Source organism: Pongo abelii, chromosome 3 (assembly GCF_028885655.2).
Source record: "Pongo abelii isolate AG06213 chromosome 3, NHGRI_mPonAbe1-v2.0_pri, whole genome shotgun sequence".
NCBI lineage: Eukaryota > Metazoa > Chordata > Mammalia > Primates > Hominidae > Pongo > Pongo abelii.
The window spans coordinates 19788800-19813537 of record NC_071988.2 but is presented as its reverse complement, the minus strand read 5'-3'; the positions used below and the strand labels follow the sequence as shown (position 1 = coordinate 19813537).

The 24738-nt window shown below is 37.7% G+C and overlaps 1 protein-coding gene and 1 long non-coding RNA gene across 22 annotated transcripts in view; one reads left to right on the top strand and one right to left on the bottom strand.

The window, feature by feature from the left end:
* Positions 1-12652, bottom strand: part of PACRGL (parkin coregulated like) — a 53014-nt gene extending 40362 nt beyond the window's left edge. For 6 of the 20 annotated variants that reach the window (XR_010139626.1, XR_008524983.2, XR_008524977.2 and 3 more), the window contains exons 1-6: positions 10030-10221; positions 8760-8885; positions 6136-6203; positions 5856-6010; positions 2790-2857; positions 872-962 (exon numbers count right to left, since the gene is read on the bottom strand). Coding sequence is in view for 1 of the 20 variants with exons in the window: in XM_054554986.2 (XP_054410961.1) it covers positions 872-962; positions 2790-2857; positions 5856-6010; positions 6136-6203; positions 8760-8806 (429 nt within the window). In the remaining 19 variants the exon portion in view is untranslated. The other 14 variants (XR_008524976.2, XR_008524973.2, XR_008524986.2 and 11 more) reach the window with 13 other exon arrangements.
* LOC129059233 (uncharacterized) overlaps positions 12218-24738 on the top strand; it is an 88986-nt gene continuing 76465 nt past the window's right edge. For both annotated transcript variants that reach the window (XR_010139632.1, XR_010139631.1), the window contains exon 1: positions 12218-12915. This is a non-coding gene — a long non-coding RNA (uncharacterized LOC129059233). The remainder of the gene's footprint in view (positions 12916-24738) is intronic.

The following is a 24738-nucleotide window of genomic DNA, read 5'->3' as shown; positions in this document are numbered from 1 at the left end:
TAGGAAAGGCAAATGATATTAACCTAAAAAGGCACTGTCATGTTTATAGAGTAAGTTACACAGTAGTAACTAATCTAAGTAAAACTATCACTGAAAGAACTCAGGTGTTTTATTACTAATATCACCCAAACTCTAATCATTTGTTTCTTACTAATGACAACAAAATGATCCTTAACTTTTAAAAAGTCAAGTAATTAAAAGTTTAAATACAAGACAACTGGTTAATTCACTTCTCTACTTCTGATTCTAACTCTAGGAATAAAATTCATAGAAGATAGCAATGATTCACTTGAAGCTAAGACTCCACCAACATTTTTCCTGACACAAATGTTAAATTATATAAAGGAAGCTATCAAAAGCTTTTTTTAATAGTCTATAAAACCACCTCCATGATGTACTGGAAATGTACAAGCATAGAGCTGCAGTGTTCTCCAAAAGAACATTTAAGTAGGTAGTATCAATTCCCTAAGAAACACATCATGTCAACACGATTGGTTGTACATAGAACCACTTACCACTGACAGTTTTCAGTTTAATCCCTGATGTTTTCCTGATTTCACTAGTACCAAAAAATCTCTCTCCTCATTATGAGTCCACATATTTTTTTTGAAATAAGTACAAATATTTCATCTAGTTATCTACAAATCCCTATGCAGACTAATTCCATGTTTATAAAGCTGATTAATCAATTTCAAATAACTATATAAGAATCATAATTCATTCCTAAGGGGGTGTGGTGTTTCAATGCCTATTGTGTGCTTTGTTTTTCAAAGGCACACAATGAAACTTACTGACGAGCTACAAAGTAGCATTTAATGCAATTTTTAATGTTTATTTTCTGATAAATATTCAAAAGAGATGGCATATTTACCTCAGCTAAAGTAATAAGAAGCGGATCAAATGAAAGACTTTCAGGAGGACATTCCCACTGTAATCTGTGTTTTACTGAACCATGTACCAATCTAAAATATAAAAGTCAGTGAATGCAACAAGAAAAATATAATTCTATATTAAGCAGGGATCATCTAACATACAGTATAACCGTATCAGATTTATTTTGTAACATGTAGGAATACCATAACTTTATAAGATAGTACAAGGACATTTTACAAAGCAATGTCAATAATCCTACAAATTCCTAGTCTTACAGCAAAAGTGACCCACATGTGTTACGGTTACAGTTTTGGTGCTTAAGCATGTTGCTATCTGTGAATCTTAACACAGATGTTCCAGGTGATATCTTTCAGTGATATGACACAATAGGTAATCTACAGAAATGAAAAAATGCAAACAAAATGTAGTAATTATTAAAAATGTTTTACAAGGAACATTGTTTTTCACATATAGATCATGTAACCCTAACACTAGTAATCTGAAGGCTAAACCAAGTTTCACCTCTGTTAAAGAGAAGAAAACCGAGGCCAGGAAGGTAAAATGGCCCATTCAAGATTACAAAGTGGTGGCCCCTGAATTAGGATTTCTGCTTCTTTTAACTGCTTTTTTTTTGAGACGGAGTTTCACTCTTGTTGCCCAGGCTCAAGTGTAATGGCGCAATCTTGGCTCACCGCAACCTCCGCCTCCCAGGTTCAAGCAATTCTCCTGCCTAAGCCTCCCGAGTAGCTGGGATTACAGGCATGCACCACTACACCCGGCTAATTTTTTGTTTTTGTTTTTGTTTTTTTTTAAGTAGAGATGGGGTTCCTCCATGTTGGTCAGGCTGGTCTCGAACTCCTGACCTCAGGTGATCCACCCGCCTCGGCCTCCCAAAGTGCTGGGATTACAGCCTTTACTGAGGAATAACTAACATGCAATAAACTGTACATATTTACGGTATACAATTTGGTATGTTTTTATGTGCGAACACACTCAAGGAACTATCATCACAATCATGACAGTGAACTTAATCCATCAACCTAAATGCTTCTTTGAACTCCTTTGTAATGTTCTCGACTTCTCGACTCCTTTGGGCTTATTTTCATAAGAGTAAGACGTCTCTGTAATATTGTTTTTACATTTTTGCAACAACAAGTTTTTGAGGGGTGGGGAGTAGAGAATTAAGAACCTTTAAATAGGGTTTCAATTCAGAATCTAAATATGAAATAACAATAAACTGAAGAGTATTTCTTGAGCTTATTTTTCACTCCAAATCGGAAAATACCATTAAAAACTAGATTTCTTGAATTTTGGAACAAAAATAAATAAATGTTGTGATTCTTTCCATAATCAAAATAAAATTTTCTATCATCTAGAACAGGCTAAAACTGGATGTACTCTGAAGAAATAAATGCTTTATAGAAATAAATTGTAAAATGATACATTATCCATAGTCTGTATTTTTTTTTAAAAAAAGTTCTGACATCTGTCTAGAAAGGTGGCAAGAATTATATCCAAAATGAAGCAAAAACAGCCATACGTATTTATTATGAAATATAAACAATTTCATTAAATTGACAACTTTCATTTTACCAACAAGATAGGATTTTTTAATTTGCAACTTGCCCAAGCCTGCAAATGCTTAAATCGATTATTTTAGAAAAAGGGTTCAAGTAAATTTCTTAAACTAACTGATGGTTTATCATAGATCCCAATAACTGTATTTTGGAATTAAAATGGTTTTCTTCAACAACATCCAGGGATCTATACCAGTCCAAAAGAAAGTGTGAATAAAGTCATCTTTATTTCAACCTCACTAGTAAATAAAACTTACAATACATTTAAACTAAATATTGTGTTGATTTTATTCAATGATTTTGAATAATTTGGTCAGTTATAAATCGTATTGATTTTACCTGCAAGGAATACCTCCTTTAGAGTAAATAGCTGCAAATGCAGAAGGCGCTCGTGACTGTTCACCAAACTAAAATAAAAAATGAAAATATTACTATCACCTATACTTCTGAGGTCGGAAGCACACAGCCATTTTGCTTCTCAAACTGCCAAGCTGGTATCAAAGCGCACTGTTTCTACTCAGCAACACAATTGAGAAAAATTGTCAATCCTCTCTCTACTAGAATACCACAACCACACTTGGTACATCTCTTTTCTCCCCTAACGATTCAGAATGCTTGAACACGGCTGAAACCACATATGGAGTGACAGTTCCTTCTACCTTCTTCCCCACCGTGACCTTTCAAGGTGAGGACTCTGTGGAGAAGGGTGTTAAGTACAGGAAAAGCATATTTGTTTTTGGCCACCTGCACATCTCCTACTTTGTCCTTCAGCCAAATACAGATGGCGTAGGTAGTCACACTTCTCCAAACTGGCTTTAGGCTTCTATAAAAAACAAAGGATTGCACTGGGCAGGAGGGAGAGAATTGAAGATGGGGAAGATTCTCACAAATATATGCCTGGATGTATTTTCTTAGATATATAACTTTATAACCTTTCAGTTGTGCTATATATGAATAGCTTGATTGTATACCTACTCTCAAAGATGATTTAAGGGATGGTCAATCGCAACAGTTAAACAATCACAGCATAAATAATTTCAATATAATTGATAAGAGACTTAAAGAGGATTTAGGAACAAAAAGTAAATATTTTATCACATGGTACTTTTAATATATAATCAAATGAAAAACAGTTGTCTAAATTACAAAATATAAATTGACCCGTTTTAAAGATATAACTAGATAATTTTTTTTAAGTCACACACAATGGTAGTTTTAAAATGTGCTTAAAAAGTTTAGAATCAGCTCTTTTTTCCTCTGGAAAAGCATGAGTTTTGAGTAAAAGCACATAGGAGAAAATAAGTTCAAATTAAATTATAATAAAAGAGTCATATCTGGCCAGGCGCCGTGGCTCAAGCCTGTAATCCCAGCACTTTGGGAGGCTGAGGCGGGTGGATCACGAGGTCAGGAGATCGAGACCATCCTGGCTAACACGGTGAAACCCCATCTCTACTAAAAATACAAAAAATTAGCCAGGATGGCGGCGGGTGCCTGTAGTCCCAGCTACTCGGGAAGCTGAGGCAGGAGAATGGCTTGAACCCGGGAGGCGGAGTTTGCAGTGAACCAAGATCGCACCACTGCACTCCAGCCTGGCGACAGAGCGAGATTCCGTCTCAAAAAAAAAAAAAAAGATTCATTTCCAAAATTCAATCCATGTTATGTGTAACAATTCACCACAAGAGGAATGTTTCACTCATCTAGTTATAATTTCTGCTACGAAAGAAATGCAAGTTTTAAAAATTATTTTCAAGTAACAAGCATACCAGATAAGAAAGTTGTTTGAAAAAGTGCTACACATGCTGGAGAAAAATTAAGACAAATTAGTACTATACTATCAACATATTCTACTTTTACCATCTACAAGCAAATGATCTTTCTTTTTGGCCCTTACAGGTCATGAAAATAATCCCTAAATTTTCAATATACCCACAGAGACTAAATTTCTGTTTGAAATGCTAAACAATTCCTTTCTTTACCTTTCAATTTTATTCTAGAGATAATCATGGTTTCATCTTCCATGTCCCACAAAATCAGAATTTTTTTATGAATGGATTACTTTTATCGATTTTAACCAAATTTTACCAAGTCTAAAGTGAAAAATGTTATCCCATTCAATTTTTAACAATTTCAGACCATATTTCAACTCTACATTAATGTTATATACCATACTACACTGAATTAGCATTTCAAAAAATTTTTTAACTCAAATATTTAAAATATTAATGTGCATAAATCACAATAGTGAATTCACAAAAAATGAACACACCTGTTTATCAACACTGAGTTGAAAAATCTGAAAGTTTCCAGCACACTAGATGCCTCCACTGCCTCTCCCAAATCCCTACCCACCTTTCGCCCTAAAGGTGAACATTATTCTGACTTCCAACTCATTTGTTTTACATTGGTAGCCTTTACACATGCTTTTCTCGGGTCAAAATTATTTAACTATTTCCCAAAACTTTCCTCGATTTTTACTAAAACTTAGGACTAAGGTCACTAAATATTATTAATTCAAAAAGTACTTCTTTAAAGAGAGGAAGAAAATTGAAGCATTACCGTAAACTCCCTCAACTAAACATAAGCAAAGGAAGTAAGAGCAACAAGATTATTAGGGCATTCTTCAGGTATTCAATTTCCTTGACACTGTAGATTACAGAAAGAAGCAAAGGAACAGAGCCGCTCAAACTATTTGTCACTTTGCTTTTATCCAGTCGGACACTCCTTCTGTCTTGGAGAGCTCACTATACCTTTGCTTCCTTAAGTAACTGCCACACCCTACCTACCACCACAGTCAGTCAGGAGCTTCAGCCACTCTCACAATCCCCTTTGAAGGCTGAAATCACTAACATCTCACCCTACCAAAGCTGGGCATGGGGCAAATAACACCTGGTGTTGTTGCACAGGTGTGTTCACTTCTGAATATTTTTACTGCATAAATCCCATGTTTATTAAATCTCATTAAATTGTTAGGAGAGGGCAAAGGAGGTTAGTACTACAACTAGGATTTCGGGTGGAACTAATTTACAGAATACAGAGGAACGGTCAGAGACCTTTATGCAACTATGGAAGCACGAAAAGCATTCTGTGGCAACTGAACACAAGTTTATTAATTGATATGGGGAAGTAAAACAACACTGCAAATAAAATCTAAAGCTAAAGTGCAATTTTCTATGCACTACAACGCGATATCCCAAACAGGTTAACTTCTATGTCTCCTTACTCCCATACTCACTCCCACATGTGACTGATTATCTCAGTTCTTCATCATAATAACCACATGCCCTTCTCTCATTATTAGCTCAAAACTAGCAAAGGGACAAAACTCAAGACAGCATCCAGAATTGTTCAATACTGTGCGAAATGCCTTTAAAAAATCTACTGAGTTAGGAACAGTTTTGGACCTACTGGATTAATTGTTTTAGGGTTCAGTTTATCACTTGGTCTAGGATGAAGTTTTCTTGCAGACTCTGGAGAACTGGTTGACAATGAGGATTTGCTTCCCTGAACTGCATTCCTGTGTTTTATCTGTGTGCTTGATGATGTCCTTTGATCATAGTTACCTGGACAAAACAGAACATCAATAAAAACCAGGTACAAGCAATAAAGTTCACCCTGCATCCATCTGTAGCACAGAAAGTGCCATTAACAAACTTGACCTCTTCACTTAAAAACCAAAGCTCTGTACCTGTTGCTCTGTTTTTCAACTGTGTACCTCCAGAGCCCTCTGATTTCTGCATTGCTTCCCTTTCACTTCTGCAGTTTAAAAAAAGAAAGTTGATTTCAAAATTTGTTTGGAGGGGCAATCGTTATCAATACAAAGACGAAACCAGAACAGAGTATACAATACAGTAAAAGACACACAAAAAAGTTGATATGGAGCAACATACTGGAAAAGACTAATGAGAAAACATGAAATTATATCAACTTCAATAGTATCAATAACAGCAAAATAATCATCTCCAAGAAATGATGTACAAAAGTCAACTTTTTTTCCATTCAAATTGTCAAAATAAACTGTTAGAAACTCACTTCCAATCCTCTGACCACATTAGAAAACACAGACTACATTTCTGAAAGGAGTGGTTGGTACATCCCCTATCATCTTCTCTATCTTCTCTGGCCTCTGTATTTCCAAAGCTCCAAATGTTCACATGTGCACATCAAGCTCTACTTTTCCAGTGACATAATGAACTCTCCTACCCAATGTATCACAAGCTCCTTAAACAGAATGTAACTAAAACTGAGGTTGTCACACTGAAGTTATGAACCCCTTGTTAACCCAGGGTACCACCAGTTTTCTGGTCCTCAGGCTGAAAAACTTAGAATCACCATTGTCTCCTTTTCCTTCATTTCCTACACTCAATGCTACATGTGATGAGAAAGAGCGAGCTTTGGGCTCAAATATGGGTCTGCATCTCAGTTCTACCAATTATGAAATTTATGAATTTAGGCAGATTATTTAACCTCCCTAAACCTCGACTTCCTGACCTGTTTAAAGAAGGAAATAAAAGCCTATCAAGGTTTTCTGGAGGAGCAAATGAAATTATCTCTCAAGTTACTCACCCAGGGAATACTGGTTCACTTTTCCCTTACACAGTTCCTTTTTTTCTGCTAATGGAGGACTCTAGTTCATACCCCAAGGTTTCCAGCTAATCCAATCAATTTCTACAATTGTATCTCTAGCAAGGAATACACACACACACAGACACACACACTCATATACCCAAGTGCCTACTGGTATTTTTAGGCCAAGCTTCATTCCCAACTTCCATGAAGCCTTTCCTGATCTTGGTTTCTCAAATGTGTATTTCTATGGCATTCTGATTTCTAACCTGTGTCCTTATTTCTACTTGATTACTCTGTTCCCTCACTTCCATGACAATCTAGTTATTCTATTAGCACACGTCTCACTTTAATGCCTTTAATAACGACTGCCTCTCAAGTATAGTGTAAGATCTTCCCTTAGGACAACACAGGTAAAGTCCTCTTCCACCTCCAAATGACAGCTTTTCAAATATTTGATGGCATTAACTCTTAACTCCTTCATTTTTTCTTCTTCAGGATAAACACGGATACTTTTTAAAATGATTCCTCACATGAAATGCTTTTAATCCACTTAAGTTAGAAATCCTCAAAAGGAGGACAAAGCTCCATGTTATAAAATTTAGCCAGATATCTCAAACATGATGTACCAGCTTAAAGTCTGATACCATGTAAAGATAAACTAAATGTAAGCTTGCTTCTGCACACTGAATAATTTCAATTTCCTTGATTTAATACATTGATCTCATTTATCTCATCCCACTACCAGCAGATGACTTACTTCCCAGTATCACACTTCACCTCCATTCCCAGGGCATTTTCTAGTACTATGGTAATTAAAATCTCATTGAAGTTGTCAGATAATATTCTAAAATAAGCAGAGAGAAGCTTTAAATATGTTAACCTACTATTGTACTTCTGTGATCATTCAACAAGTATTTAATATTGTGCCTGACTTCTGTTTTGAGAAGCTCCTGGAGGGGGAACAATACAAGTTTCTATTGAAAAAAAAAAAAATGCATCAGTTTCCTCAACTCTATAATTGGGCATAATTACAGGAACTACTTTAACTGTTGATGAAGACTAGTAAGAATATATGTAAAACAACATTTCTATAATGGGAGGCATACAGTAAGGGCCACATGAGTCTTAGCTATTATTATAATTTTCTTTAAAATGGTACAAAGTGTTCTTTAGTATTACTATTACTAATAGTGAGACCACATGTTTTCTCCTTTTTAAAAAATTTGGTTTAACATCTTGGGCTACATCAACTTGAAGACCAGCTGAAGTCCAATTTCTCTTGATCATCAATTGTTAACAGCTGCAACAGATAAAAGCGATGCACAGCAAAGACACGTACCCACAAACATAACAAAGGCATAGGCACCCATATCAAATTATGATGCACATTTTTCAATACTACCTACCAATTCAGTGGAAGTTTTGGATGGAATTTTATAGCTAAATTTCTATCTTCCTTCACGTCAAAAAGTTGTTCCTGTAACAAACTAATGGGAAGGTGTTGCATTATATTTTGAATGAGTTCAAAAAGTCACCAAAACTCATTTGAAAAAGTTTTAAACATGGTAGAAAATTGAGCTTCTACAGTTTATGAGTATACAGGACAACTTTTATGTACAATATATAATTTTCAGCATTAAACATACAGTAATGCAAACACGTCTACATCCCCTTTCAAAATCCTGTATTAGAGAATTTCTTTCCAAAACAATTGCTTTTTCACTTAAAATTTTTATCCTTTACCTTAAGGACAAATTACAGTTGGCTCTCCGTATATGCAGGTTCCACATCTATAGACTGACCCAACCACGGATACGGAGAGCAGACTGGGGGACTTTAGCATGGGTGGATTTGGGTATCTGAAGGAGACTGGGGGGAGGGAGAGAGTCCTGAAGCCAATTCTCCACGGACACCAAGGGACGACGGGAAATGTAGTCAATTCTTTAAAATAATATCCACCTGGAAGCATGCCACTGACAAGCCTGCAGCATGAGTTGTTTGTAAAAGAAAGCTTAAAAAAATCTTATCCTTGGTAACCCTTTCAAGTGGTTTTTCATTAAATAACACGTAGAGGATGGTGTAAAGGGGCAGTGATGGGGAGAAGCGAAGCTGTAAGAACTATTTTGTGTTACAAATATTATCAAGGTCACCGCTCATTCTTTTACAAAACAAGATAAATATTCTAATTATAGATATTAGAATCCACAAATCCACTTAACTTGGAACACCTAAACTATGTCACAATATCAGAAAGCAAACAAACCACCCTATGAAGGCCACACATTCCCCTTAAAGCTTCCTTGGTTGCTACAGGTCATCTATCTACAAGGGACTGCCGGTATCTGTATCAATGGTAGGAAAGTGTACTTTCTATCATTGTTTGGACAGCTGATATAGCCTATTTCTTTCCCTGTATGTACTTTCTCACGTACTCAGCTTTAAGACCATTGAAATAAAACAATTCTCAGCAGAGTCCTGCTTTGTAATCCAGGTCTAGAAAGTTCCAAACGTGTAAGTAAGAGCCCCACTAAGGAAACCATGTTCCATTTGTAAAGCTCTGTCAAATTCTAAAAGACCCAGGGCCCAATAGTCACTTACCCCCGTCCCTTTTTTACCATAAAGTAAATTCAAAGGGCCAATATTAGGGTCGCAGAATCTGCTTAGGGGTCTTAGAATCTATTTTCCACCTTCCCAGCCACCCCTCCTACACTCACTTCTAGATACTTAAAGACCAGTCCAGGGCCAGGATGCTATCAAAGTCAGTAAAAGAGGAAGACACAGAAAAAAAATAAAGAAAAAACAGAGATTTTTTTAAAGGGGCCAAGGGAGGAGTTTACCAGTTTCAATTAAGGTTAACTAAGGCTACTCTCGACTGACCCTCTACCCCAGGAAAGGAGGGGTACACTCCAAGCGCTCACGATCTCAAGGGTCCTTAGCAACGGGGTCAGGCGGCCCTAGCAACAGATCAGGAAGCAAGCCGGCTTGGCCGAGAGCGCGTACAGGACACCCGTACCCGCGGTTCACGGCTCCGGGGACCCGTTCCTACCGCGCCTCTCTCCCGCCGTGATCCGCACACCAGCTGCCCCCCACCGGGGGGGCTTATGCCCGGCACTCGGTCGGCCAACAACCACGGCTACAGCCCCCGAGCGCCGGCGTTCGGGGAAATGAGGCTCCGCGCGGCCCGCCCCTGAATCTGGTCGCGCCGCGCAACGACGTCAGACGCACGCTGCGTCGTCTAAACCAATGGTAAGAGGTCGCGGAGGCGCCCCGGAAGATGGTTGCCCAGGCAACCAGGCGCCGGGCGTTCATAGGGCAGCTCACGAACTACAGGCGCTGTCTCTGGCGACAAAGGGGCACCTGGTGGAGGATGTTTTTCGAATAAGAGGTTCGGAGAGCATAGGGTCGATGACGGGTTCCCAGTCGCCTGCGCCCTAGCCTCTCTTCAGTCCATGCGCTTAACTCCTAAACGCTTTTCTCGCACACTTAATACTCATTGTTCCTCAACTATCTTACCCTCAGTACTCGGAGAGCTGAAGACTGTGAACTCCTCCCCCCGAGTCTTCAGGGGTGAGAGCCGAAGCCATCTGCATGCCCAGCTGTGGGATTTTCTTGTAGTTTCCTGTTCTATCTGGCTAACTCATAAGCCTAGCTGTGGAAATTCGTTTCTTGTCGTATTTTATGAATCTCATATGCTATTGCATTCTTCACAGTATATCCGCATTTAAATAGTAAAAAGCACGATTTTGTGCTCTACATTATTTTTAATAGTAAAAATATTTAATAGTGAAAAGCACGATTTTATGCTCCTCATCATAACAAAACTGATGCTGCAGAAAATGCATATTCCCTTGTATTGCATTCCACCAGCAACAATTTGGGTTGTCATAGTTAAGTCCAAGCCCTGTGGACCTGTCCACCGCACTCCTCTTTAGCATCCTCTACTGTTGCAACCCAAAGCCCTAACTTTTTGCTTAGGTAACACTAAATTGACATAGTCTGAGCACTCGAGGCTGTGTAATCCTTCTGTGTTCCTGTAGCTCCATCCTTGCTACTTGACCAGCACCCCAGAAGCATCTTCATTAGATTGTGAGTTTCCTCAGGATAAGGATTTTAACTTTGCCCTTTTTATTTCTCCAGCTTCAAGCATAATGCAGTGGGTATTCAACTAATGTCTTCTGAATGAATAAAATGAATGAATAAATTCTGTCTATATCTAATTTCTCTAATGTTCTGTGAACCTTGCATACAAATCTAAGTTTTAAAATTTGTAATGTATTTACCTATCTTTCTCACTAGACTGAAATTGTCTTTATTGCTTTTCTATCCCCAATGCCTAGCGCAATGCATGCTTAACTAACGTTTTTAAAAAGAAAAAGAAATTTTTTTTAAAAAAATCTTATATCCTGTATCTTCAGCTACTTTTACTTTATAATCTCTCATCTCCAGCTCCCTCATGACCTATTATATTTTCCTTACTCCTAGCATCTCCAGTGTCAGACTCAGTAGAGCTCCTAGTTCGTGACCTTTTAACCCCTCCTCCCTGGACTATAAGAATGATTTGTATTCAGTATCGCAGAGGAATGACAAGCATATATGTTCTGGAGTTAAGCTATCTAAAACTCACCTCCACCCCTTATCAGCTATGAGTCCTTGTGGATTACAACTCCTACAAGCCCCAATTGTGAGACTTAAATTTAAGAGGACAATTGAATACCTGGCACATAGGAAGTACTAAATAAGTATTAGCTAGTGCAATTATTCAGGTGAAAGCAAATTAAGACTAACGTGGAGGACATCGTAAGTGGCAAAAGTCTCATGCTATGTGTTGGTGTATGAACCACGGACGATGATACGGATTTTTCAGATCTTTATAATAACCACAATTAGTATAAGCTTCTCCTAATCACAATTAAAACAGCCTCTTCTAAACTTTCTGTCATCATTTTAGAAAATGAACAGAAAACATGCTCCTTGGCATTGCAACTCTATCAGGATATTATGTAATAAGTGGTGGGTGCTTTCTTGAATACACTACTTTGACAAGCCTGTGAGGCATCCAGGGGGACCTAACTAGCATGCTGTTGGATCTGCTCATCTAGAGGGCAGTGAAGAGAACTGGGCATAGCTATGGATTTTTGAGCCGTCAGCATATATATACGCTGAGTTGGGCGATAAGAGTAATACCTTCTGAGGAAAGCTCACAATATGTGAGAAACAGAGCACTGATTGTGGACTTTTGTCTTCTATTCAGGTTTTAAGGTTTAATTTTGTATTTAAGAGAGAATGTGATGAGGGAAAAAAGGTGACCTATTTGCCTAGCAATATGGTAAATGATTCTGAAAAGACAGAATATGCCATATATTTTCTGTTTGCTCTCATATAGGTACACTCTTCCCTTTGTCCTGTTATTTGCTCTGGGATGCTGATCGGCATAAACTATATCAACAAGGCTCCAGTGCCCTCTGGTTTCTGATTGGGTTTGGCTACTGAAGAACACTAATAGGAGATTAGAGAATTAGAGGAGAGTGAAGTCAGAGTATTCATTCTCCTGCTTCTATCCTTAGGGGGTTTCCTAAAGCTGGTCATACCCGTAAGTGAAGGTCACATCTTTCTGCTATAGTCTGATTGTTTCTGTTCCTTCAAAATTCATAGATTGAAATTTTAACTCCCAAGGTGATGGTATTTGGAGGTGGGGCTTTTGGGTGGTGATGAAGTCATAGGGTTGGAACACTCGTGAATGGAATTTGTTCCCTAATAATAGAGGCCTGAGACAGAACCCTCACTCCTTCCACTATGTGAGGACACAGTGAAACAATTTCATCTATGAACCAGAAAGTAGTCCCTTACCAGACACTGAATCTGTTGACACTTTGATGTGGACTTTCCATCCTCCAGAACCGTGAGAAATCAGTTTCTGTTGTTTATAAGCCACCCAATGTACGGTATTTCACTATAGCAGCCCAAATAGACTAAGAAACTTTCTAAATGGCAAACTTCAGTTCTAGGCACAAAATCTCAGAGGCTACTATCTCTAGGTTACTGTACTGTCTGTGGGGTACCCTGTACCTTTATAAATAAAATTTCTTCAAATTGTCCTATTTTTGTTACTCCATATTATATAACATTATGAATTAGGTAATAAATCTAACCAAAGTAAACCACTCAGGACGATTTTTTTCTCATTGTGCTGGTTCTTATTGACTTGTGAAGAAATTATTCATTATTTATTTATTTACATTTAAGTCACCAAGCATTTTTAAGAAAATATTGTCTTAATTCTTGCAAAGAAAATCTTTTCCTTTTTATACAAATTACAGACAGAGCAATCATTTCCAATGATTATTCCCAAGTCCTATCATTGAGAAATGTGATACAAGAAATTTGTACAAGTTGACAAAGCACACTTTGTCAGGAAATGTTAGACATCATCATTATAAAGTCATTGCGTGTCCGCTTGCACGTGGAACAAATTAAGCAGTGATAATGGCTCCTCAGGTGAAAGCAAATGAAATCAACATGAGTGAGCATATAAGGTAGCATTGTCCAATAGAAAAGTGATGCAAGTCACATAATACAATTTTAAATTGCCTAGTAGGCATATTTTTTAAAGGTAGAAAGAATCATGTGAAAGTAATTTTAGTGGTATATTTTTATTTACCCAATATGTCCAAAATATTATCACTTCAACTTGCAATAAATATAAACATTATTAATGTAATATTTTACATTCTTGTTATTTGTGCTAAGTCTTCAAAAGTTGGTGTGTATTTTACATGTATAGCACATTTAAATCCATACTAGCCACATTTCAAATATTCAATAACCACAGATGGCTAGTGGCTACTGTATTGGACAGAACAGAAAGCTATGGCCACTGACAGTTGGGCAAACATAGAATGAAGTCAATAAATGCGTCAAATAGCTAGAGAGTACATACTGTTTGTACAACAAACTATTAGATGTTTGAGAATCAATCCAAATGTAAAGGACATGAATTGGGTATGAACCTCAGACTACAGAGTCAGTGTAATTAACAACTTCCTTTATGGTTCATAGTAGTATTCAATTTCTTTTACAAATGTCTTTACCCTTTCTCTCCTTGGAATTGTGTTGAGAGGATGAGGCTTGGAAGAGTGTGGCATCTGGTCCTCTGTTGTCATCTGCTGGGATATACGTACTTTGGTCTTTCTGGTCCTCAGTCATTTATCCTTCATTCATGTAGATTGCTCAAGTGTTTTTCATTCCAGGTTCTCATTGAGAGCTAATTCCAATCTCCTCTTAACTATCCAGGAGGTAGTCTAGTCTTCCAATCTGAAGCCAAAGAAATTCAGCTGTTGGTTTCTACCTTGTAGAAACCATGGGAACCTGTGAGGTTGCCGTAGAGTCTTTTGTCTAGACACACTACAAGGCCATTTCTTCTCATCCTATACCCTAGGTTCAGGGGTATCTAGGCGCTTATTAGCTCTGGGGTATTGCCCTGGGGAGAGGATGGAGGATGGGAAGGACAGGGCATACTGTCTCTTTGCTCTCAGATCTAGACCTTGACTCTGACTGATGACATATTCTTCTAGCTCTTCCAAATAATGGCTGGCCTTGACCTTAACTTTTGAAAGTCCAAAGTCAAGAATTCAACTCTTAGCATGAGAACTTTTATGATGACAACTCCTCCCTGAGGCAGTAAGCATAAAATAGTTCAGCTACAGTCTGCATGGAAAAAATGTCATGGGGTAGCAGGAAATGTTATTTTTACAGAAATATTTTATGACATTAGTTTATAATCTATTTTAGAATATTTTATAGAATTGATGCCAACTTTATTGAGGTATAATTGATAAATAAAAATTGTAAATATTTAAGGTGTATGGCCAGGTGCAGTGGCTCACGCCTGTAATCTCAGCACTTTGGGAGGCTGAAGTGGGCAGATCACGAGGTCAGGAGATCGAGACCATCCTGGCCAACATGGTGAAACCCCGTCTCTACTAAAAATACAAAAATTAGCTGGGTGTGGTGGTGTGTGCCTGTAATCCCAGCTACTTGGGAGGCTGAGGCATGAGAATCACTTGAACTCAGGAGGTGGAGGTTGCAGTGAGCTGACATCGCACCACTGCACTCCAGCCTGGTGACAGAGAGATACTCCATCTCAAAAAAAAAAAAAAAAATTAAGGTATGCAACATGATGTTTTGATATACATACATTGTAAAGTGATGACTGCAATCAGGTGAATTAATATATCCACATATATATTCACTATGTGGATATATTAATGGTAACTATATGAGGTTACCATTTTGTGAATATATTTTAATTATATAATATATATTATTATATGTAATATATAATTAATTATTTATATATATCCACAAAATGGTAACCTCACATAGTTACCATTTATTGGTAACCTCACATAGTTACCATTTTGTGTGTATAATGAGAACATTTAAGATCTACTCTTTTACCAAATTTCAAGCGTACAATGCAGCATTGTCAACTAGAGTACTATGCTGTACAATATATCTCCAGGACTTATCCATCCCGCCTAAATGAAACTTTGTAACCTTTGACCCAGATCTCTTTATTTTCCTCATCTCCCAACTATAGATTTTTTAAAAATTCTGAGGTGTTAGTCAGAATAAGATACTATTTGATGAGTATTTTATTCCACTTAGCTCAGTATAACCAATTAAATTGATGGTTAGAGGTAGATAAGAAAGACATGGCACTTCTCCTATGCCCATTAAAAAGCAAAACATCAACCACTGTTCAATCAGTTCCTTAAATGTTAAGTAATTAATTTCTGTTCTGCTGATCTCAGGCTAATGAGTCTTCTTTCACTAAGTCATTTGCCAAAGGACCAAAAAATAAAATAAAATAAAAATGAAAGCCTTGATTTGACAAGTCTCCACAGTAATGTCAAGTTATAGTGAAAAACCTGTTCATGTTTCCTTCCCTGTAAATTGATAGTTAAGAGTACCTGGTACAGTCCTTTGCTGAGGAAAATGGTTTGGTTGTTCTGAAGATTCTCTTTCTAGAAGGCTTGAATTTCTGAACTGTAGCTTGCAGGGAGACCTCTGCATCATTGCTACTCACAGTTCTCTTCTCGGGTCAGCATTGTTATCACCACCTGGGAGTTTGTAAGAAAGGCAGAATCTCAGGTCCCACCCCAGGTCCACTGAATCCAAATTTGCATTCTACCGAGATTCACCAGAGCAGGAAATGTGCTTTACAGTTTAAGAAGTGCTGATTTAAACGTGTGAGGGAGAATTTGTGATGATAGTGAATGATTACTGTTAAATTATTATAGAAACCATAATATCAGAATGAAAGGGAATGTCATTATCTATTAAGGTATAACATGATAATTTGAGAGAGATTAAGTCAAAGATTGCACTGAGAGTAAGAACATATTGTGAGCATGAATTCTGTTTATGGATTGAATTGTGCCACCCCCAAGTTGATATGAAGTCCTAACCCCATGTACTTCAGAGTGTGTCGTTAAGTTGGAAATAGGGTCATCATTGATGTAATTAGTTAAGCTAAGATGAGGTAATATTGGAGTTGGGTGGGATCCCTATTCAATATAACTTGTGTCTTCATAAAAAGGGAAAATGTGGACACATTTAGGCACACAGTGGGGAGGCCGTGTGCAGCTAACACCATGTGAGATCGGTTGATACAGCAGAAGCCAAGGAACACCAAATATTGCCAACAAGCCACCAGACACTAAGAGAGTGACATGGAACAGATTTCTCGTTCTCAAAAGGAACCAAGCCTGCCAACACCTTCATATCAGACTTCTGGTCTCCAGAATCATAAGACAATACATTTTTATTGTTTAAGCCACCCAGTTTGTGGTACTTTATTACAGCAGTCCTAGCAAACTAACACAAGTCTTGAAAATTTTTCAGGGCCTTTTAATCCATTCCATAATGTATGTTATGATTGTATTCTGTTGAAAAGTTACATTAAACCTAGAAATAATTTCTTTTGAGTAAAACATCAATTAGTTGACAAGTATGTCAGACTTTGAACATATGATCTTGGTTTTTGTTGTTGTTGTTGTTGTTGTTTGTTTTTGAGACAGAGTCTCTCTCTGTCACCCAGGCTGTCGTGCAGTGGAACAATCTCGGCTCACTGCAAGCTCCACCTCCTGGGTTCATGCCATTCTCCTGCTTCTGCCTCCGGAGTAGCTGGGACTACAGGCGCCCGCCACCATGCCTGACTAATTTTTTGTATCTTTAGTAGAGACGGAGTTTCACTGTGTTAGCCAGGATGGTCTCGATCTCCTGACCTCGTGATCCGCCGGCCTCGGCCTCCCAAAGTGCTGGGATTACAGGTGTGAGCCTTAAGCAGACTTCCATGCAATCTGAGAGTCACACAATTGCTGAAACATGTTTATATCGAGAACATTCTGAAATTATATGTGTATAATTAATCCCATGGGGGGTGCTGAGATTCCCTTTTTGTTTCATTAATTATCATATTGTGGGAGTCATAAAAAGAACAACTCTCACTGTAGTATTGAGTAGTTGGAAATCTGGAGCCGCTGCTTTTTTTTTTTTTTTTTTTTTTTTCCTAGCATTCTTCCTTCTCACATGAGGGAGAAAATCTTTGCCATTACCCAGAAATGTTGAGAAAACACCTCAAATAGTTCATACATAAAAGACACACTAAAAGTTTCATTCTTCTAAACCGGGGGTGTGGACTTGTCAAAGAAAATCTTTAAAATATTGTTAAAAGAGCAAAATTTATAAGAATATTAAATATAAGACATCATTGCAGGTTTGATTCAGAGTAATATATGTAAAAACCAACATAACAACAAGAATTATTAAAAACTCTAAACTTTGCAAAAGTGAGCCTTTTGTTAAAATAGATTTAAGATAACGAAAAAAATGTTCAAAATATAACAGGCTTTTGAGAATATTATATAAGAATTTTATTATCCAGGAAAAACAGAATAATTTTTGCTATTTCTTCTTCAAAGCAGACTGTATATTCAAAGTGCACAGTTAAGTACCCAGTAAATGATTGTTGGATTAGCTAATTAATAGTTTCATTGGGAAAGACAACAAAAGCATTGCTCTCTTAAGTATGGGATCATTTCTTGAAGCTAGTTGAGCAGAAGGCAGTTTTGGCCTTTCTGTGGAGAAAATTGAAATAATGTCCTGGGACCATGTTGTGTTCGTTTTCTGTGATTGCTTTAACAAATTATCATACTTAATGGCTTAATACAATGCAGGTTTATTATTTTACAGTTCTGGAGGCCCAACGTGGGTCCATAGGGCTAAAACCAAGGTGTTAGTAGCACTGCATTTCTTTTTTTTTCTTTCTTTCTTTCTTTATTATTATTATACTTTAGGTTTTAGGGTACATGTGCACAATGTGCATTTCTATCTAGGAGCTCAAAGAGGCTCGTTCAAGTTGCTGGCAGAATTCAGTTTCACCTGCTTGTGATTCTGCCATTCCCCCTCCTTGTTAGCTATAAGCTGAAGGCCTTTCTCAAATTCCAGAGGACACCATATTCCTCATTCACTTCTGACGACTCATGTCATTAGATTAGGCCCATCTGGATAATCCAAGGTAGCCTTTCCATTTCAAAGACTTCAGCATTAATTGCATTTGCAAAATCCTTTTTGCCATACAAAGTAACATATAGCTGTGGACTAGGGTGCTAACACCTTTGAGGGACTGTTTTTCTGCCTACCACACATGGACAACACAGACATTGGACTAATGGTGGCTTTATCTCTTCCTGTGTTAAGTGAAGAAGTTGAAATAATGATTTCACTAAGGAAAATAGTTTTATGGTTAACATCAGAGCAAATCTTCAGTGGAGTTAGTGCCTAGGAAGGGGCAGTAAAGGGCTTCTGAGAATCTGGATGTTGGTTACAAGAATGTGTCTCCATTGTAAAAATACAACAGCTGAACATACATGATTTGGGGACTTTTCTGTATGTATACGTGTTTTGTTAAAGAGTTTATTTTTAGGGGGCCGGATGCAGTGGCTCATGCCTGTGATCCTAGCACTTTGGGAGGCCGAGGTAGGCAGATCACAAGGTCAGGAGATGGAGACTATCCTGGCCAACATGGTGAAACCTTGTCTCTACTAAAAAAAAAAATACAAAAATAAGCTGGGCATGGTGGCGCGTGCCTGTAATCCCAGCTAATCAGGAGGCTGAGGCAGGAGCATCGCTTGAACCAGGGAGTCAGAGGTTGCAGTGAGCCAAGATCGCACCACTGCACTCCAGCCTGGTGACAGAGCAGGACTCAGTCTCAAAAAAAAAAAGTTTATTTTTAAAAACCAAAGGAATCACTCAAAATATTATCTTCATTGATATGTGGTTTATGCACAGGGTTGGTGTTATTAAAAAATATAGTATATGGAACTTTAAACAGTTCTTAATTTAAAAAATTAAAAGTAATCAAATTTTTCTAAAATTTAATTCTATTTCAGATTTTGATATTTGAGTAATTAGTGAGTGATCAAATAACATGATAGATAAATTTAAATAGGTTTTTTTTTAGAATAAGAAATTTATAAAGACAACTTGTGTTTGTTTTTAAAGAATATAATTCTTTCTAGTCAAGAAACCAACATAAACCATCTGGGCATACCAAGGTAAATTAAAGGAGAAACACAAAATCACTTCCGCCTCCCAGACATTGACCAGAGCTAGTCACATGCCCCAATCTAACTGCAAGAGGCGTCAGAAGTGGATATTTGGTGAGCTGATTGGGCCAGAATTGGGCACACAATTCATTCCCAGGCAACACAGTCAGATTTTTACTTGATTAATTTGAACCAAGAGACATAGATTGTGTCCAGTAAGAACATAATGAGTGTCAGTTTTTGTGAGCTCCTGTCAATAGGGCTTTGTGCTAAGTGCATGCTGTTAAGGAAGAGAAAGTGATCCTGCAGAATAAGGAAGAGCATGGAGTAGAATAAAAGAGTAGAGGAAAAACAAGAAAAATGGATGATTATGGAGTTTATGTGAGGCTAATTCTATGATAATCATCTGAGTCTTTGAAATAAACATTTTTCATTCCATCAATATACAAGTATAGCCAGTTGCCTATATATGTTCTCCTTTTCTTCCTTACTAACAGAAACCCAATTTGTTCAGGGCAGTGACTTAGGTATAAAACACAATAAAATATATACATACATATTAAAAGTAAAAATAAAAAACATACTTCCCATTGTAGTTAGTGTGACACAGGTCTGGCCACATGATCGATCACAAATGAGTGTATGCTGCAGATTTATGAAAAAGTGTTTTTTTTTTCTTATAATGCAAGTGCTATACTTTCTTGTGGCTTCACTCTTTATCCATGTTAGAATGCAAGAGTAAACATGGACAAAAAACACAAAAGCCATATGCTAATGATGATGGAACAAGAATGCAAGAGGAACCTGGGGCACTTGGACTTCATGTCGCTGTCAAACCACTTCTAAACTGCACTTCTCTTCCTGACTTCTTGTTATGTGAAAGGAATAAGTTAACTAAATTTCAGTCGTTTATTTTCCAGTAAGTTCAACCTAACTCAATCCATAGGTTCAGTTCTAGAGAAGAGAATCTTCTATAAAGGCAAGCTTGAAATGCATCCTTTTTCTTTTTTAAACTATGGTAAGAAAATACAAACACATAACATAAAATTTACCAAATGAGATCCATTTTGAAGTATACAGTCCAGTAGTGTTAAATATTTTCTCATTGTTGTGCAATGAAACTTTTTCATGTGTTGTTATTTGAACATGGGATCTTAGGAGATAATTGAGATTAGGTTATGAGGGTGAGGCTTCCATGATGGGATCAGTGCTTTTATACAAAAACATACTAGAGTTTGTGTGTGTTCTCTCTCTCTCTCTCTCTCTCTCTCTCTCTCTCTCTCTCTCTCTCTCTCTCTCTCTGCTGAGTGAGGACACAATAGGAAGGTAGCCTTCTATAAGCCAGGAAGAGACCCCCTTACCAAGATTTGGTCATGCTAGCACCCTGATCTTAGACTTCCAGCCTCCAGAACTGTGAGAATATGAATTTCTGGTGTGTAAGCCACCCAGTCAATGTTATTTTGGTAGGGCAGCCTGAGCTCACTAAGACAGGCAATAAAGGAAATAACTTTCATGTCCATCAGTGGGAGAATAATTGGATAATTATTGAGCATTACACATCTATTAAAAAGAATAAATGAGAGATGAATGTATTGGTTTCATTGATGTCCATGATCTGTTTTAAGAGAGAAAAAAAGGGCCCATTGCAGTGGCTCAGGCCTGTAATCCCAGCACTTTGGGAGGCCGAGGCAGGTGGATCACGAGGTCAGGGGATCGAGCCCATCCTGGCTAACACAGTGAAACCCTGTCTCTACTAAAAATACAAAAAATTAGCTGGGCATGGTGGCGGGTGCCTGTAGTCCCAGCTACTCAGGAGGCTGAGGCAGGAGAATGGTGTGAACCTGGGAGGCGGAGCTTGCAGTGAGCTGAGATTGCGCCACTGCACTCTAGCCTGGGCAACAGAGCAAGACTCCATCTCAAAAAAATAATAATAACAAAAAATAAATAAATAAGAGAGAAAAAAAGGAAGTTGTAGAGTGATGTGTATGGATTGGACTTCTATTTGTAAATCAAATTAAAACTAAACTAAAATAGATGTATATTTTTATACATAAACATACAAATATAGACATATCTATTTACCTAAGTATCCATGTGTCTGCCTCTATCCATCCCTACTTGTCTGTCTATGAATGCATCTAACCTATCTAGTGCCACCTAGGAGTCTAAAGAAATGCTTAAAATAGCGCTTTCTTCTGAAGAGTGTAATAGACAGCAGGAGAAAGATTAATTTTATTCTTTCTATACCTCTGCATTGTTTTAATTCTTAACACAAACATGAAGTTTTGTAATTCAGATAGAAGAATTTTAATTAGTTTTTTATGGTGGAGTTTTAAAGCACTTTACTATGTAGCTTAAGATTTAAAATACTCAAAGAGAAGGTTGATCAGAGATATTTTCTATTTGAGTATTTCTTATCTCATCCTATTTCATATGGTAAAAAGGAATTCTCTCATAACTGAGTATGCTGTTGTAAGTCCTAATTACAGAAAGCCTGTAACTATTTGGAAATTTATAAAGTTAATTGTATGGTTTACTAAAGCCAGTTATTATAAAGGGAAAGATAAAGAAAACATATCATCCAAATAAATTACCTGATATGTTCTAAAACAATGTGTATTAAAAATAATATTTACCTTCCATACTTCATCTTTTAGAGTTGAAAGATATACTCGGGGCCAAATAGCAGAGATCCCTTATTTTAAAGTTCAGACAAATGAAGCCCAGAAAGTATCCACAACTTGCCCACAATCTACAATAAATTGATAAGAAAAATTAAGACAGCAATTGAAAAACTAATGATTAGAAAACTAATATGGAAAACTCTAAGGAAAACATGTTTCATCTACTTGTTACATACAGTAAACCACCCTAGAACTTAGTGGCTTAAAGCAATGGCGATTTATTACTTTTCATGATCCATGGGTCAGGAATTTGGGCTGAGCTTGCTATGTGGTTTCTTTCCATACAGCGTTGGCTAGGGATTTTCACCTGGCTGCATCTAGCTCAAAGCTACTTGTCTTAGTGCCCTTCCATGCTTCACATAATGAGCTTGGGTTTCCTTACAGCATGGTGATCTAAGGGTAGTCCAGCCTCCTTCCAAGAAGGAATGTTCCAAGAGGATGAGCACCAATGTCTTAAAGCCCTTCACAAGCTCTTCTTTTGCCATGTTTGCTAATGCCACACTGGTCAGAGCAAGTCATGGGGCAAGATAGATGACTGGCCACACTGGTCAGAGCAAGTCATGGGGCAAGATAGATGACTGTCAAACCACAGTTTATAAAAAAGAAGGCATAAATGGGTATAATTTTATGTTAGCCTTTAAGCAACAAGGAATCATAATTTAAAGGAACAGATGTGACTACACTGGATTTTTTTTTTTTCAGTAGAGAAGTTGGCAAACATTGGCACTAGGTCCAGGAGACCAAAATGTCACTGTGGTCTACCAGTTGGCATAGGGGCTTATGAAGGTCAGGTGATCAATGGAGTTTTAGCTCAGATCTATCCCACAGTGGCTCCAGTGAGTCCCTGAACCCATGCTGTGATTATTTCCCCATTTCTGGGATGCATAATTTAAACAGACGTTCTCAGAAACTGGCAGAATTTTCACATTCATTCCCTGGCCTGTGAAGTGAGGGCAACAAAAGTAGTAGAAAAGGCCAAGGGAAAACCACTAGAACAACCTTTACCTAGGAAAATAATAGGCCAAAAGCAGTATCACATGCCTAGAAGGATGTCAGTGATGAATGCCACCAACAAGCACTTAAATTATATGGAAGTGGTAACTGCCATCCCATTTCCACTCAACTCACCTATTTGACCAGTGTAGAAAATTGGTAAAACTGGGAGAAGCACGGTGGATTTTCATAAAGCCAAACCAGGTGGTGACTTCAGGCACAGCTACTGTACCAGGTGTGGTTTCATTGCTTGGGAAAATTAACACATTCCCTGGTACCTGGTATGCAACTATTGATCTGGCAAATGCTTTTATGCTCAATATCCATTTGTGAAGACTAGGTGAAGCAGTTTGCTTTCATCTGACAAAGCCAGCAATACACCTTTACTGTCCCACTTCAGGGGTGTATCGGCTCTCCTGCCATACATCATAATTTAATTGATGGAGAGTTAGATAGTCTTTTCCTTGCATAACAAGTTACACTGGTTATTTGCACTGATGATATTATGATGATTGGACCTAATGAGCAAGAAGTAACAACTACTCTATATTTATTGAGAAGACATTTACATGTCAGAATGTGGAAAATAAATCTGAGCAAAATTGAAGTACCTCCACCGCAGTCAAATTTGTAGGGATCCAGTGGTGTGGGGCATGTTGAGATAGGTGAAGACACGTTGCATCTGTTCTCTCTTACAACTAAAAAAAAGAGATACGACACCCAGTGGGCCTCTTTGGATGTTGGAGAAAACATATTTGACACTTGAGTGCATTATCGTAGCCCATTTACCGAGAGACCCTAAAAGCTACTAGTTTTGAGTGGAGCCCAGAGCAACAGAAGGCTCTGCAACAGCTTCAGACTGCTGTCCAAGCTGCTGTACCACTTGGGTCATATGATCAAGTACCTCTGATGGTGTTTGACGTGTCAGTGGTAAGGACAGGTACTGTTTAGAACCTCTGACATAAAGCAATCATTTTATTCAGGTGAATGATAAAGCACATTTTGAAACTTTTCACAAATTCTCCCAAATCTTTCATTTTACACTCTGTACATTTCACCTTGTGTGATGGTTAATTTTATGTGTCAACTTGGCTGGGCCATGGTGCCTAGATACTTGGTTAATCATTATTCTGGATGTTTTTGTGAGGCTGTTTTGGTGTGGGACTTACATTTACATCAGTAGACTTTGAGTAAAGCAGATTGCCCTCCATAAGGTGGGTAGTCTTCACTCAGTCAGTTGAAGGCTGAATAGAACAAACGAATGACCTTCCCTGAAGCAAGAGAGAAATCTACAGCTGACAGCCTTCAGACTTGAACCGCAGCATTGGCTCTGAGGCTCTGCTCTGCAAATTTTGGACATGGCACCCTCCATAAACACATGAGCCAATTTCTTAAATATCTCTCTCATTCACACACACACACACACACACACAC